The following is a 14,795-nucleotide window of genomic DNA, read 5'->3' as shown; positions in this document are numbered from 1 at the left end:
ACCTCCATTTATCACTGTAGAAAGATAAACGAAGATGTTATTGCTTATTCAAAACTTTCCTTATAAAGAGGGAAAACAGTGATTACACTATACAAGGGCATATCCAGACACTTTGAAAAGGAGGGGTACCAATCGGGGTTCCATTTTTTGTCATATGAAAATTTTTCCAATAAAAAGGGAACGTTAATTCCCTGCATCCCCTTTCTGGATTTGCCACTCCCATAGACCTGTAATTTAAATACTTGTCATGATTACACTAATATATACTGACTTGTGGGTCAAAATGTTTTCGTTCATTCTAATAACGTTATAGCTATGGATACGATCCTATTGTTGCAAAAGTTAAAAAAAAACTCAAAATATTTAAAGAGAGACCTTCAGAGCTACGTTTTCAGCGAGTAAAATTATTTTAGAAGTATGAAGGGACGATCTCAACAGGGTACGACTTCAAGTTATTATATTGAATCTCCCTGTTCTATTTTAAGAGATGGCGGGAATCTGCAGTACATAAAATTGCATAATAATGGTGCAAATTTACGTTAAAATGTATGTAAATGTGGCTAGTTTTCCATTAACTAAAGATTCTCAATAACTAATACAGTCGTCCGTACCCATTTTGACAAGTAATTTTATGACTATATATGTACATTGCCATTTTGTATTATTTGTGCAAAAATAACCATTTCTGAGGTGACTTGGAGTATAGGTTCACTTGGTATGATCCGCTAATTTACAGTTTCAATCACCTATTGTATATAGGTGGCTATTGTCCTTCAACCAGCATGTCAATGTGAATACAGTTTACCTTTAATACAGACTAGGTTCATTTCCATCCTCTGCAGAAATGATATTAAAATCAAAGCAACAAAAGTCTGGTCAGTTTTGGATATAATTTTACATAAAATGAATGCAACTTTCTTATACCTAGGGGATGATCTGCCTTCAAATTCTTCCAGGTACACTGATTTCCAACTCATTATTTTATGTTGGTGGCTTTTTTGCTGGACCTCATTAAAATATTGATTAATGACAATATGCTGTTAATGTATTTAATTTTGTTTAAAATTGTATATACAAGCTCCTTACTGACTATATATATAAAATGTATATTGAGTACATTTCAACTGTCCGTGCGAGACCCGACAGGGTAGTCGAGGACGTTAAAAAACCCCTTAGTAGTAGTACATTTCAATTTCTTTATATGATTTTAAAAGAAGTATATAACATTTTTTAGCAGAAATTGGGTCATCTTATACAAATGATGTAATTATGTTAATTAAACTTGTGAAGAAAATATGCAGATATTGAGATAATCTAGAAAACTGCTTAAAGTGCAGTTCATGCTTGGAATGGCAGCATTTTTCTTGCACACCTTCATGTATTAAGCAAATGCCTGAAGGGCAATATACTGGATCTGTTTCAACTGCAAATGAAGTATTCTTTTAAGGTAGGAGTTATGAAATGAACGCCCCTAACGGATTACGGGAAAAATGTTGTCGCCGTTACTATGCGAGTTATTTCCCTTTGACCACAGATTAAAAAAATGTTCGACGGCAATCAAAATTCCCGTGAATATCTCTTTCGTAAATTGTATTATACTAAATAACATAACCTTCGAGGAAAAGAGAGACCAGAAGATGTTCATGAGAAAGTAATAACGACAATTTTGAAAGGAGACAGGCCATGATAGAAGAGAGTAGACATCTGACAGATATGCTGAAAGGGTGTAAAAACTGTATATAATTACCCTCTATTCTTGCATAATAGCAAATCTGAGCAAAGATATGGTCTTGGGAGCACTCTTCATGAAAAAAAGAGAAATTTGGAAATTTTCTCCAATTAAAAATAAATGACCAGTCATGTTTCGACGAGTAAAATATGTATGAAAACAAGTTAAATGAATGATAATTTAAAATCATTTGTATGGGAAGAGTGTGTTACATTTTTGTGACCATACAACAAATGCGCATAAAAATAAATAAAAAACAAACAAACAAAGAGAAAAAGATATAGGTAAAAGGATTGAAAGATGTGCTGATATATCTTGCCAAAGAGCCGTACAAAAGGAAACATTCCTGAATAAGTACAGTTTACAAAATGTTGTAGGATTAAGCTGCTATTTTCGGTCATTCAAGCATATATGAACGGATCTCTCCACTCTAAAATATTACATGAACAGCCAAAGGCAGTTCGTTGAGTTTGGGAGCTTTGAGAATAGGAGACAGAAAACCACACGATGTATGAGACCCGGGCAGATTCACAGATATTGAAAAGTGGGTTAAAGAGGGGTTACTTGATAATATTTGCTGATCACTCTTGACAAAATACTGCATGAAATTTTTTTATCTGACTTTTGGTCCACCACTGGTAAAAGAAATCAAACCAAAATCATGTGGTAATCAGAAGAAGTGGGGGGTGGTCGAGGGAATAAGCACAAGATGTCAAATTGGCATCCCTACAACAAACTATCAAATAAATCAAAGTACTCTTGTATTGAATCAGTTTACATCAATTGTTTAAATTAATCGTCTAATTGCAGAATAGAAGGAAAGAATTTGGAACGTTTTCAAACGTATCTAAACACAAGGTTGATGTTGTACATGTAAATTGTCAAAATTAAACTCATTTATTTAAATTCACCATTCTGATTACAAATGACGATCAATTTGTCTTTAAAAGTAGCACAATAAAATGGCACCATAGCAGTGCACCAGTTTGTGTGATATTCAGGTTTTTTGTCAGTTTACGTGGAACACCTAGATGAATGAACACAAAACTCAATGACATCTTGCATAGTTGAACTACAAACTACTAGTTTGTCTTTTTTGGTTTTTCAAGTCAAAATTCAATTTAGCGAACTCCAGATGCCCTTTTTTACATGTACATGTACTTCTCATAATACAGTTTGTTATCAATTGATTAGCTATAACTTAAGTGTTACAAATAACACCATACTGTAGACTGACACCATTCCTTAGAAAACTGCATGATCAAAATTACTATACAATGACTTCATTAAATATCACGCCTACCAAATATCACATATGTTCATTGAGCTTTTTTTATCATTTAGGCCATACAATAATGCAGTGATCATGTATCCATTTTTTTTTTTTTTTTTTTTGAAAACTTCTTTTTTTCAATACAAATTTGTATTGTAAAATAAATGAATATACAGAAAATGCATTCGTAATATATAGCAATCTGAAATAAAATGGTTAGACAATGCTACACATATTTGTAAATCGCCTTCTTCTTGAAAAACTTTGTTTTTTTGCCTTTTCGGTATTTTAATTGCCTTTCCCAACATCTTTGAAATCATTTGTAACTGAAGGAAAAACTGTCCAAGGTCTTCCGTTCACTTATTTTGCTACACGTACTATACATGAAACAAGTGTCGTAGCAAGCCTAGCGTTTCATTTACAACCGTATAACGTGTAAAGATATGTGACGTCGCCGAAATAAATTTTGACGTTACTGAAAAAGAAACGAAAAAAAAGTAAGTACTCCCACTTTAAGATAGCTTGACGAGTCCCGTTGTCAAGTGATTTTTATACATCTTTATATAGCTATTAAAAATGATAATTATATACTATTTTTTAAAGAAAATTCTACGCACCATACCAGTATTATGTCACAATACTAAGAAATGATTTAATACCTGTCGTTTTTTAACAATTTCCCTACATATCCTATGTATTTTCATAATTGTTCTAGTATATTTCAAATCTATATACTTAGAAGAGGAAATCCGATACAATGTAATTTTTTTCTGTCATATGATTACATTCAAGTCGATCTTTCCATATGCAAAATTTCATATAAATTCTAGGACGCGATATTTATGTATCTCCTACCTTAAGCTATGTACAATGTTAACTTATTACATTTTTAACTGCAGTTCTATTTTGATATAAAGATATCTCTATCGACTTTAAACATTTGGAATTCTTATTGTATTTTAATTTTTTTGATGCGTTGCAAGGGGACACGGAAATGCTTGGCGTCCGTCCGCCGCATTTTCCGCACTTTTTTTGTTATGCTTTTACCTAATAAGTTTGTTTTTGGTATGTGAACTTATTATGAAGAGTTACAGATTAAGTTCGACTTTGGTTATGGTTGAATGATTTTTGCGGAAGTTATGGCCCTTGGACTTAGAAAATTTCAGTGAATTTACGGTTTTCCACACTTTTTTCTGTAATGATTTCACCAATTGATTTTAGATTTTGTATGTAGGCTTACTATGAGAAGTTACAGATTAAGTTTGACTTTGGTTAGGGTTGAATGATTTTTACGGAAGTTACAGCCCTTGGACTTAGAAAATTTCAGTGAATTTTCAGTTTTCTGCATTTTTTTTGTAATGCTTTCACCAATTAAATTTAGATTTTGTATGTAGCCTTACTATGAGAAGTTACAGATTAAGTTGGACTTTGGTTATGGTTGAATGATTTTTACTGAAGTTATGGCCCTTGGACTTAGAAAATTTCAGTGAATTTACAGTTTTCTGCACTTTTTTTTGTAATGCTTTCACCAATTAATTTTAAATATTGTATGTACATGTAGTCTTACTATGAGAAGTTACAGATTAAGTTTGACTTTGGTTACGGTTGAATGATTTTTACGGAAGTTACAGCCCTTGGACTTAGAAAATTTCAGTGAATTTAAAGTTTTCCCCACTTTTTGTTTTTTTTCGCGGGGGACATTGGAACACTGTTCTTTTATTATTCCTAACTTTGACAGCCCATGGTGGAATGGGGTGCCCCTGGTATGTTACATGCTGGGGGTTGCCAGGCCATAATACATTAAACTGACCAAAGGAAGCTAAATTGTCCAACCCTAACCACTTCTCCTTATTCCCAGTGGCAATATCAAAATTTGTCAACCACATTATCCTTGTGTCCCATCCCTTTTTCATTTCATTTTCATTTTATGTTCATTTTATCATCCATTTTATGTTCATCACCTGGATTGCTACTCAGGCATTAAACTCCAATAATCAATCATTCAATCTTAGATTCAACTTATTGAAAATTTATATTTTTATGTAAAGAATTCTGTATCAATTTTTAAATATTAGATTTTCTGTTTGACTTTAATTCATGTGTAAAATTTTAGAAATTTTTATGCAAAATTTCGAAGTATTTAACCATTTTTTATGACAAAATCTTTAAATTTCTAATGATTAGAATTCCTATTATACATGTACTTTAATTTATGTGTAAATTTTTTAATACTTTTCATTCAGAATTTTATGAATATTATAAAAATTAATTCTACATCACATCTCCAGTTTTATAACCACTTTTATGTTTTTAAAGTTTTGTGTATAAAGTCTTGTATTTTTGTTAAATATTGACGCCAAAATAGCCAAATAACATTATATAAGCTATTTTGCAGGTTCCAGCAAAATAGCTAAATGATATGAAATAAGCTATTTTACCGGATTCAGCAAAAAATAGCCATGGCCTTATTTTATAATAAACTTTAATCTTTTTAAGTAGACGTGAATTTTAAAATAATAAAAACTCCCTTTGTAGTCACTTACGTGGTTTAATTGAAAATAAATTGATTCAAAATCAACAATGACCCAAGCTATATGAATTTTAATTAGCCAAGTGGTCACGTGACTGTGCTATATCATTGGTCCTCAATTTATAGATCGAGTAGGTGAAATGTGTGGGGCTTCTGATTTTGTTGCATGATTTCTACATTTCTACTACCGAGAGTGGAAATATTGAAAGATGTGGTTTGCCTGCGAATATATATTGAACAGTAGTATTTAAACCATTTCGAGAAGAAAATGATTAATAATGTCAGAAATATTAAACTATTATAATAGACAATATTTATGAGCTCAAGCATATTTACATTAAATGGTTATGGCATGTAATGTAAAGAATTACAAAGCAACATATTAACACACATTTGATAATCACACATACACATGTATGAATATTTTCATGAGCATGATGTGACAGTGGTTTGACTTTTACAGAAATATTTATACATTTATTCTAATTTCCCAACATTCTTTCTTAAAGTTTATTATTAATTTAAGTATGCTGTATGAGCTGCTTTTTAGTAAGTAAATTAATTCTTTCATTGAGAAAAATGAATTTAAGTACGAAAAACAACAGATTTTTTTTAATTGTTTTCTTTGTTGTGTATAATGAGAACATATTGAGAAAAAGTGATGTTCATCCTATATATCACCATTATTACATGAATTACAAATTCTCATATATCTGTCTATATTATTATATCTCCCTTTTTCTATTGCTAAAGCATGGGCACGTATATGGAATTTATAAATGATGGATCTGTCAGATTTAGTATTACAAATGTCTAGATTAAGCAGTTCGTTTCAAGGTGTGTAGATTTTTTTTGAAAAGTTTCACTTGCTGACATCACATAATTAATATTTTGTTAAGATTGATCAATTATTTTTTGCTCAATTCTATTTATGTAAAATTCATGTATGAAGACTAGATTATTCACAGTGAGACAAGACCATTTCTATTCTAAAATTGCACAGAAATATTTCATTATGTTCTTTAATGTATGATTGAACTTTTTACATGAAGTAAATTAAATTCACATTAAATTCACATTCTAAGATTTAAACTGTTCCAATCACGATCTTCAATGAAAACATTGATTCCACACCATTTTTATGGAACATTGCTCCTGACAAGTGTACAAGCGTAATATAAAGTAACCAAATGGAAATTGAGAACCAATGACGTAGCATTTCCATGGTAATTGAGAGTTACTTCTGGTTTCTGGGTTTTCAATTCTTGGGATCAAAATACTCTATGTCACCAGTCCATCACTTGAACTTCCCTGCTATTTCTGAACACTACACAAAAATATAGTCGAAATGTAATTCCTTTTATATCATTTAATACCTCTTTTATATCAAGTAAGTTTGTTTCTTGCAATTTATCAGCTCAGTAATATTCTATTATTTATGCAGATAAATTTAAGGTCTAGTCTTCATACCAACTCAAGATTTGAGGGACTCTTTTTTGGACTTTTAAGATATTTAGTAATAAATTTACATTTAGGGAATTTATTTCTTGTAGTAATGTGTCTGGATGGATAAAATATGTTAAATATTTTTATTTTAACACACTTATAAGTCAAATTAGCCATCCTATCATTAATATTGTATCATTTATAAACAAGAGGTGAAGAGCAGTGATTTTAACCAAGTAAATTTGGCGGGAAAATTCAAATTGATGAAAGTGTAGTTTTTGAAATCTTGTGTTAAGGAATTATTTCCTTGAGCTGATATTGGTTTTATTTAAGTATAATTGTTATGTAGGATAAATACTCTGTTAATATAGCTTTTGAATGTAAATACAAATTAACTTTAAATAGCAAATTATGTTCACAATTTTATTTAGCATCATATAAATCTTCGAAATTTTGTTCGTGCTACAATTTTCACAAGAATCAAAAACCACCAGTGCTTTCAGCACTTTGATCATTTATGCATATTAATACACTTTATGAACCTTTTAAGAGAATTTTTTGCTTATTTGTCTAAATTGACCTAATTTTGAGAAGGAAAATGTTTATATTCCTCTTATTTGAAATAAATAAAAAATGTATTTTGCATTTTCCAATCTTTTATCTTTAATTTGGGATATCACTCATCAAACAGCCTTAGCATATTAACCCTGTTTTAGAGGAATTTAAGAAAATTGGCTAAAAATCAGCCAAATAGCAATGGCAGTGTTCTATATAGATTATTACAAGTGACTGCTCCCTTTAATATGCACTTCCTGACATAATAGACCTTATTTCTGAACAAGTTTTGAATAAATGATGATAGCAAATTTAACACTTTTTGTTCTTGGTATTCATTACTATTTTAATGATTTTTCCCCACCAAGGTTGATACAATTTATATTCAGGGTAGGAGACAACTTGATGAGGATTGATAGGAGAGTTCTTCATGATGTAATCACTTACATGTTCCTGTGATTAGGTTTTGGTCGGCAAAAAATTCATTGAGTGGCATTGGGCATCTACTTTAAATCATAACTTTTTCATTTTTTTAAGATAATTGAACAATTCTCTTGGTTCCCTAAGCTGCAAATAAAAGTCTTTTTATCCATGGAATTTTAAAATGAATATTAAGTAGTTCGACTACATTGTATATGAGCTGAAAATTAAATGATGGCTTTATATGAAAGTATATGTTTACTTATAAATATCATAACAATTATATTTTTTTTCAAGTATAAGAATCATGAATTCACACAAAAATATGAATTATTTTATTGTAATGAAACATTTTACAGAATCAAAATTGGATGTAAAATTACCAAGATATAAAGTTTTGAAAATTGGGATTGTTATCAGGGAAATGTCCGTCGTTTATTTAGTTGCTTATTTTGCCAATCGACACTTAATGATATGCTAATTTGTGAATATGACATCATTAGTGAGATTGGCAAACTCTATTTTCTTTCTTTCAAATACTTAGAACATTGCCAAATTAAATGTTGTTCATCTTTATGAGAGAATTTTCACACATTTTACAAAGTTATCTTCTGTCATTCATATGATTGAATTCGGTCAACATAGTGTGCACGGTCAGGCAAAAGACAAAAGGTTTTGAAAAAGGAGAATTTGATGTTTAATTTGAATCAAAAGTGACTGGAAGTTAGTGTTGAAAGAAGCAAAATATGACCAAGATTTTGAAAACAAGTCTTCATGCTTTTTGCCCAGGAGTTACTTTCTAATGTGTTGATATTATAATATGGTTTAAAAACTTCACTGAATATATGATAATTTTTTTCTTGATTGGGAGACAACTCAACTCAGAAAGACAAGCACTGTTAGAAATTTTGCAGTTAACTCCTAAAATTTCTTTAATGAATTTGGTATGAAAAAAATCATATTATTCAGTACTATCACTTCAGATTTTATTGGCAGATTCAGTGCCCCAGACTTTGCTGCTTGAATTTCAAACTTTGTTCTATATTGTGTCCAAACCAAATGTTATATCCATATTGATCTGTAAGTCCTTAAGCTTAAGTGTGTCAAAAACTAATATTGTGCCCACAACTGCCCCAAGTGAACAGAGTTAAACATGCTGTGGTCATATCATGCTGGGTTCTGTGAAGCTGTTCATTATGTATTTTGGATTATACATTTTAAGTTACGGGACTTTATTCATACAAAAAATGGGTAATTCCCAGTTTATGTTATATTTTATAAATGTTATGGCAAGTACTCAAGTTATTTGACCACTTCCATTCTGATCAAACATTAATCCCAATCAAGATTTAGAGCTGTATCTAGCTTGAATTTCGTGCTCATATTTGCCTCATCTGTTCAGGGCTTAACTCTGGGCATATCTAACTGTTGTCTGCAGAGCATTTTATTGACATTTAGAACAAAATACACAATGTACCTTGACATTTAAACTTTGTGTTTTATGTAATTATTTGCATTTGATCAAGAATATATAACAGTCATTAGGTACTTTTCATTCTGGAAAATTCTTGTTGCTGTGGACATTTTATAAATCAATTTCTTTTTGTTTAGTACAGCTGAAAATACTAAATGAAAGCCTTATCTTGTCTTGTCTTGTAGATTTTGTTATTTTTATCCTTCAGGATCAAAATACATTATGTTAGGAATTTCCCTACTATTTCTGAACACTGCACAAAAATATAGTCCCAATGTTATTCCTTTTGTGTCATTCAGTACCTCTTTTATAACCAGTAAATATGCTTCTGGCAGTTATTCAGCTCAATAATATTCTATTATTTCTGCAAATAAAATTAAGATATATCAGTGTCTTTACATCAACTGAAGATTTGAAGGACTCCTTTTTGGCCTTGAAAGATATATAGTAATAAATTCACATTTTGGTAATTCAGTTTTTGCATTGTCGTGTCAAGAAACATTCAATGTATTAAGCATGTTCAAACTAACACACGTAGGCCAGTTTTTAATTTGTTGGTTTATGGATCTGTCGACCCAATTTTTCCTGCAAAAAAAAATTCATAATTGCAACATCTACTTACATATGTAGTTAAGAAAAATGTGTGCTTCTATACTGTTTTGTTCATTGTTCATTCAACAACTTGACAAGGCAAAGTCAGTGAGAAGATCGAATAATCATGGCTTCAAAAATTTTACCCCTTCAATAAAATCATGCTTAAGGGTTTGATTAGCTAGGGAAACAAGTTAGTACTGGCTAGAGATGATAAACTCAATCCCATCTGTATAGTGCAACCTTATACCGTAAATGATGTGTAGGTATATGTAGCAGATTAGAATCCTACTTCTTAACTATGTCAGGTTAGTTGATGGAATCTTTGAAAATAAAAAAAAGAAGTTTTTATTTAAAATAAGTATTTCTGGTTCCCATTTTATTTCTGACTAACCAACCCGATTTCATCAGGTCGAAAATCTGCAAACCAACAAATTAAAAAAAAAACTGTGGCCTTGTCAGTCAACTTATTTCTATCATTAATAGTTTATGATTGACATTCAGTTTATACAGTTCTAGTAGTAAAGATTGACACTCAATTTATACAAATAAGAAAAAACAATAATTAATTTACATAGGAAATAGTTACGTATGATAACAGTTTATTTTTAAATCATGTAATCTTCTTGAAATTTTGTTCATGCTACAATTTTTATGAGAATCAAAAACCCTTTAGTGCTAATAGCACTTTGATTACTCTTAATTTTGGGTGTCACAGTTATGTACAGATTTCCCATGCTTTGTGTAATACATGTAGGTATGATCTACCTGAACTGGATTTTTATTATTTATTTTCAGCCCAAGTAAAAACAATGATTTTGAGGAATGGGGCATGCTGGATCTGCAAGGTGACCTTGAAACAAGACACCCTGTACCTTTAGGTGGAAAATTTATTGGTGATCTATATTTTACTCAGAAGGTCTGTTTACTTTCAAGTGTTCTTTTTAGAAAGTGTAGTAACTTTAAAAGGGGCAAGCTTTAACAGAAAAACTATCGCTCAGTCATTTTTAAATGCAGCCCTGTGAAGCTGGTTAATATTTATTTGTCTTAATGTTTTCAGCACCCACACACATGTACTTAGACATAAAGATTAAATGCATTTGTATATCTATTAACTTGCTAGGACCTCATTAGCTGTTGCCTTAACTTGGCAGATTTTGTCGTTGTTAACAATTTTTCAGACCTCTTCTCCTCTTAAACTACTAGGCCAATTTGAACCAAACTTGGTATGGATGTTCCTTAGGGTGTTCTGCATAGAACTAATTCGGGGATTTTTTCTATTGAAATACATGGATGCTGTTACTAAAAATAGAACTTAGGGGTCAGACAAAAGTTTTTGTGCATATATCTCCAAAACCATTTGGTTTAGCAAAAATACCGGATAAAAGTGTTCAGCATGACCAGATCTGTCATTGATAAAATTTTCGTACAAATTTTAAGCCATGTTGGAGTTATTGCCCTTTTTAGCTCACCTGGCAGAAGGCTGTGTGTGTGCTATTGCCAACACTAGGCATCTGTCATGTGCCGTCATCTTGAACAATTTGTAAAAACTCTTCTCCTCTGAAACTACTTACAACCAAACTTGGTATGAATGTTCCTTAGGGTATTCTGCATAGAACTAATGTGGGGATTTTTTATCTGTTGAAGAACATAGCCACTGTTTATAAAAATAGAACATAGGAGTCAAGAGTTTTTCGCACGTATCTTCAAAACTGTTATTTTTATCAAAATTTTCACCAGGGTAAAGTGTTTAGCATGAGGAGATTTACATATACATGTATCTGTAGACAAATTTTCATGTGCACATGTATATCTGTTAAGCCATGTGGGTGTTATTGCCCTTCAACACCTTTATGCTAATTTTAATGTTATTACTTTAAAAAATTTCTCCTCAGAAACTGCTGGGTAGAATTTAATGAAACTAGATATGATTGTGCTCATTTAGTGTAAGTGTAAGGAATTTTTATCCAAGAAAAAATATTGCTTTTACAAAAAATAGAATGTTGCTTATGATTCAGGCACTTTAGAGCCTCTATTTTTTATGAGAAATAAGCCACTGCATCATGTTTTGCATCATAGGGTTTGTAAGTCTCATTCTAGTTTCAGTTTCCGTTCCTGAATTTTGATGTAGACAGTATTGAAATCCGAAGACCGATGTGTATATTATTGTTTACCTCTGGGAAAATCGAAATGAGGCATTACAATGCAAAATCTTTTATTTCATACTTTCCTTAACATTTTTATCCTGTAGAACTAGATATTTATCATATTTTATCAGTATTTTTCTCACAAAAAGATATTTTGCTTTAAATATTGAACCCAATGATATGTTAATGACCAATCTCCATGCAATTGAATGGTAGATGAGGACTCATTCTCATGAAACCACGGAGTCACATGATGAGACTTACATACCCTATTACCGAGAACATATAGTATTCATTTTTGCAGTTGCTATTTTCAGTGGTTTCTGTCAAGTGCTTATATTCACTGGTATCAATTTTCATGGTTTTGAAAATATTGGTGTTTCATAGTGATAAAAAATCAAAGTTGCTTGAATGAAATCTATTTTGCTATTCACACTTTTCATTCCACCTCGAAAATAGTGAAAATAAGTACTCCTGGAAAATTAATGTTTACAGTATACTCCCATTCAGTGATTGGATAGTAAATTAGAATCATTGTCTGTCCTTCCAAATTTCTGAGCAATTGTCTCAAACTTCCAATGAGTGGATTTCAACTGAATTCATTTTGAATTGATATTTGGCTTTATATACAATGTATATGGGACATTCATTGTAAGCTAGTTTAGTTGTGCAATATCAATTTCTGTTTTTTTGGGGCTTTGCCATTTTTTAGTTCACCTGGCCGAAAGACCATGTGAGCTATTGCCACCACTATCTTTCCCACCATTTTGTCTGAAGTGCCTGTTCCAAGTCAGAATCATTGTGGTACCAGCTGCTCTGGTGGTGTAGTATCTATTTTGCCAGATTTATTTTGGACTTGACTTGATTATGAATCGGATTAGTGTTCGGTAATTTTGTTGTTACTCTTATCCCTCCTCTGTTAACTTTTTCAAACATCTTCTCTGAAACCACCGGTACTTGACAGATTGTAACAAAAATTTGCATGAATGTTCCTTAGGGAATTGTTATTGTGTGGGGAATTTTGATCTGGCAAAAAACATGGCTCCTGTTACTAAAAGTTGACCATAAGGGTCAAATTGCAGAATTTTCATATATCACAAAAACAGTTAGGTTTGGATTGAAAAAAAAACTTACCATGAATGTTATGTAGAACATATTTTAACAAGTGTGTATGTGGATTTTTGATCTTGCAAAAAAAAAATGTAGCCCTTACTAAAAATAGACCATAGGAGTCAAATCGCAAAATTTTGTACATAACTCAAAAACAGTTGGGTTTAACTTAATATGGCAGGGTGAAATTGTTCAACAAGATGAGTTGGACCTATGCCCAAATTTTCAGAAAGTTCTGTAGACAGATGAATGGATTATGGGTCCTGAAATGGATTTGTTCCCAAATTTTACAACTGAAAATCTCTGAAACTACTAGTAGGATGGATTGTAACCAAACATTGTATGGCTGTTTGATAGGATATCCTTAACAATCTGCGCATAGAAATCTTTAATCTGTCAAAAAACATGGTTGACATTACTAAAAATTGAGGATTTGTTGAAATAACTGAAATACCAATGTGTTTAGCCAAATTTAATGGGAAAAATTGATCAGCATGTTTACAAGGCTCTATGCCAAAATTTTCATAATGATAAGAAAATATCAAACTTATTTTAATAATCTTACCAGCAGCCCTCTGTGATGGTTACATCATTTTTCGGGTACTTAATCCAGGTTTAACCATCATCACTAATAAGTAAATTAGTGCAGAAATTGATCTGACAAATGACATAGAAGGACTCGTATTATTTGATTCATTTTCAGGATGTACCTGTACTGATCATTGGACACCATATTTTGTATGGAAAAGTTGTTAACATGGAGAAACCCTATGCTGTATTGGTGAAGAAACAGGTTGAAGAAAACAACACGGAGTCAGTTTCTGTTGATCAGAAAAATAACATTTCTTACAATGTTGCTGCAATTATCAAAAAAAAACTTTTATTTAAATCAAGACCAAAACCTATCATTGCTAATGTTCCTAAAAAGTTATAACCTTTTCATTCATGGCTATGTAGGAGACAGATATGTCTTTTTCTACTGTGGCAGTACTTCATTTGATCTTCAGGGGTGATAAAAGTCATGTCAGAACTTTAGTGTTCATATATTTTTAATATTATCAGTAACTCCTCAGATGATTTTTATACCAATTCTTACCAAGAGATAATGTTTACAAGAGTTTCTGCTCATATCTCTGTAAACCTTGCCAGCACTTACAAAATGTAAATACCTGGTCTAGATATAGAGGGAAATCAAACTCTTGCTGTTGGTTTAAAGGTGTATGTATTTTAGGGGTTTTTTATTTCAGAAATAAGAGATATTGGAAGATAAACGTGGCCTTCCCTATTCAGAAATAAACAAGTCATGTTGGTCATGTTGTATTACACTTACTTACACCCCTGTGATTGTAAGTGCTGTCATGCCTAGATTTCTATTTTCTTTAAGAATAAGATATATACTATAGGTTGTTACTACCAGAGCAAAAGTTAGAAACCAAAGTAATAACAGGTCATTTTTGTCTGTTGCCTGTGACAAAAATTGCTTAGGGTGAGATTAAGGTATTGGTTTTTGGGTGTAGGCA

At 31.3% G+C, this 14,795-nt stretch overlaps 1 protein-coding gene across 1 annotated transcript; it reads left to right on the top strand.

Annotated features, from left to right (window-relative positions):
• Window positions 1–464: 464 nt before the first annotated feature.
• On the top strand, window positions 465–14,588 carry LOC148615713 (chromosome transmission fidelity protein 8 homolog). The gene is made up of 3 exons (XM_088582229.1): window positions 465–546; window positions 10,817–10,937; window positions 13,979–14,588. Exons 1-3 carry the CDS (start codon window positions 524–526, stop codon window positions 14,207–14,209), a joined length of 375 nt encoding a protein of 124 aa, XP_088438355.1. The 5' UTR covers window positions 465–523; the 3' UTR covers window positions 14,210–14,588.
• The last annotated feature ends 207 nt before the right edge of the window (window positions 14,589–14,795 follow it).

This window comes from Perna viridis, chromosome 5 (genome assembly GCF_037379345.1).
Source record: "Perna viridis isolate PV_CMFRI_1.1 ecotype Kerala chromosome 5, ASM3737934v1, whole genome shotgun sequence".
Lineage (NCBI taxonomy): Eukaryota > Metazoa > Mollusca > Bivalvia > Mytilida > Mytilidae > Perna > Perna viridis.
Note: the sequence above shows the minus strand (reverse complement) of the source record. Positions and strands in the feature narration are given on the sequence as shown.

What these genes read in the sequence shown, in the direction of transcription:
- LOC148615713 (XM_088582229.1), top strand. Translation starts at nt 524, where the DNA reads ATGGTGCAAATTTACGTTAAAAT. An exon ending in GTGCAAATTTACGTTAAAAT is followed by an intron (nt 547 to 10,816) that starts GTATGTAAATGT and finishes ATTTATTTTCAG; the next exon opens with CCCAAGTAAAAACAATGATT. An exon ending in ATCTATATTTTACTCAGAAG is followed by an intron (nt 10,938 to 13,978) that starts GTCTGTTTACTT and finishes ATTCATTTTCAG; the next exon opens with GATGTACCTGTACTGATCAT.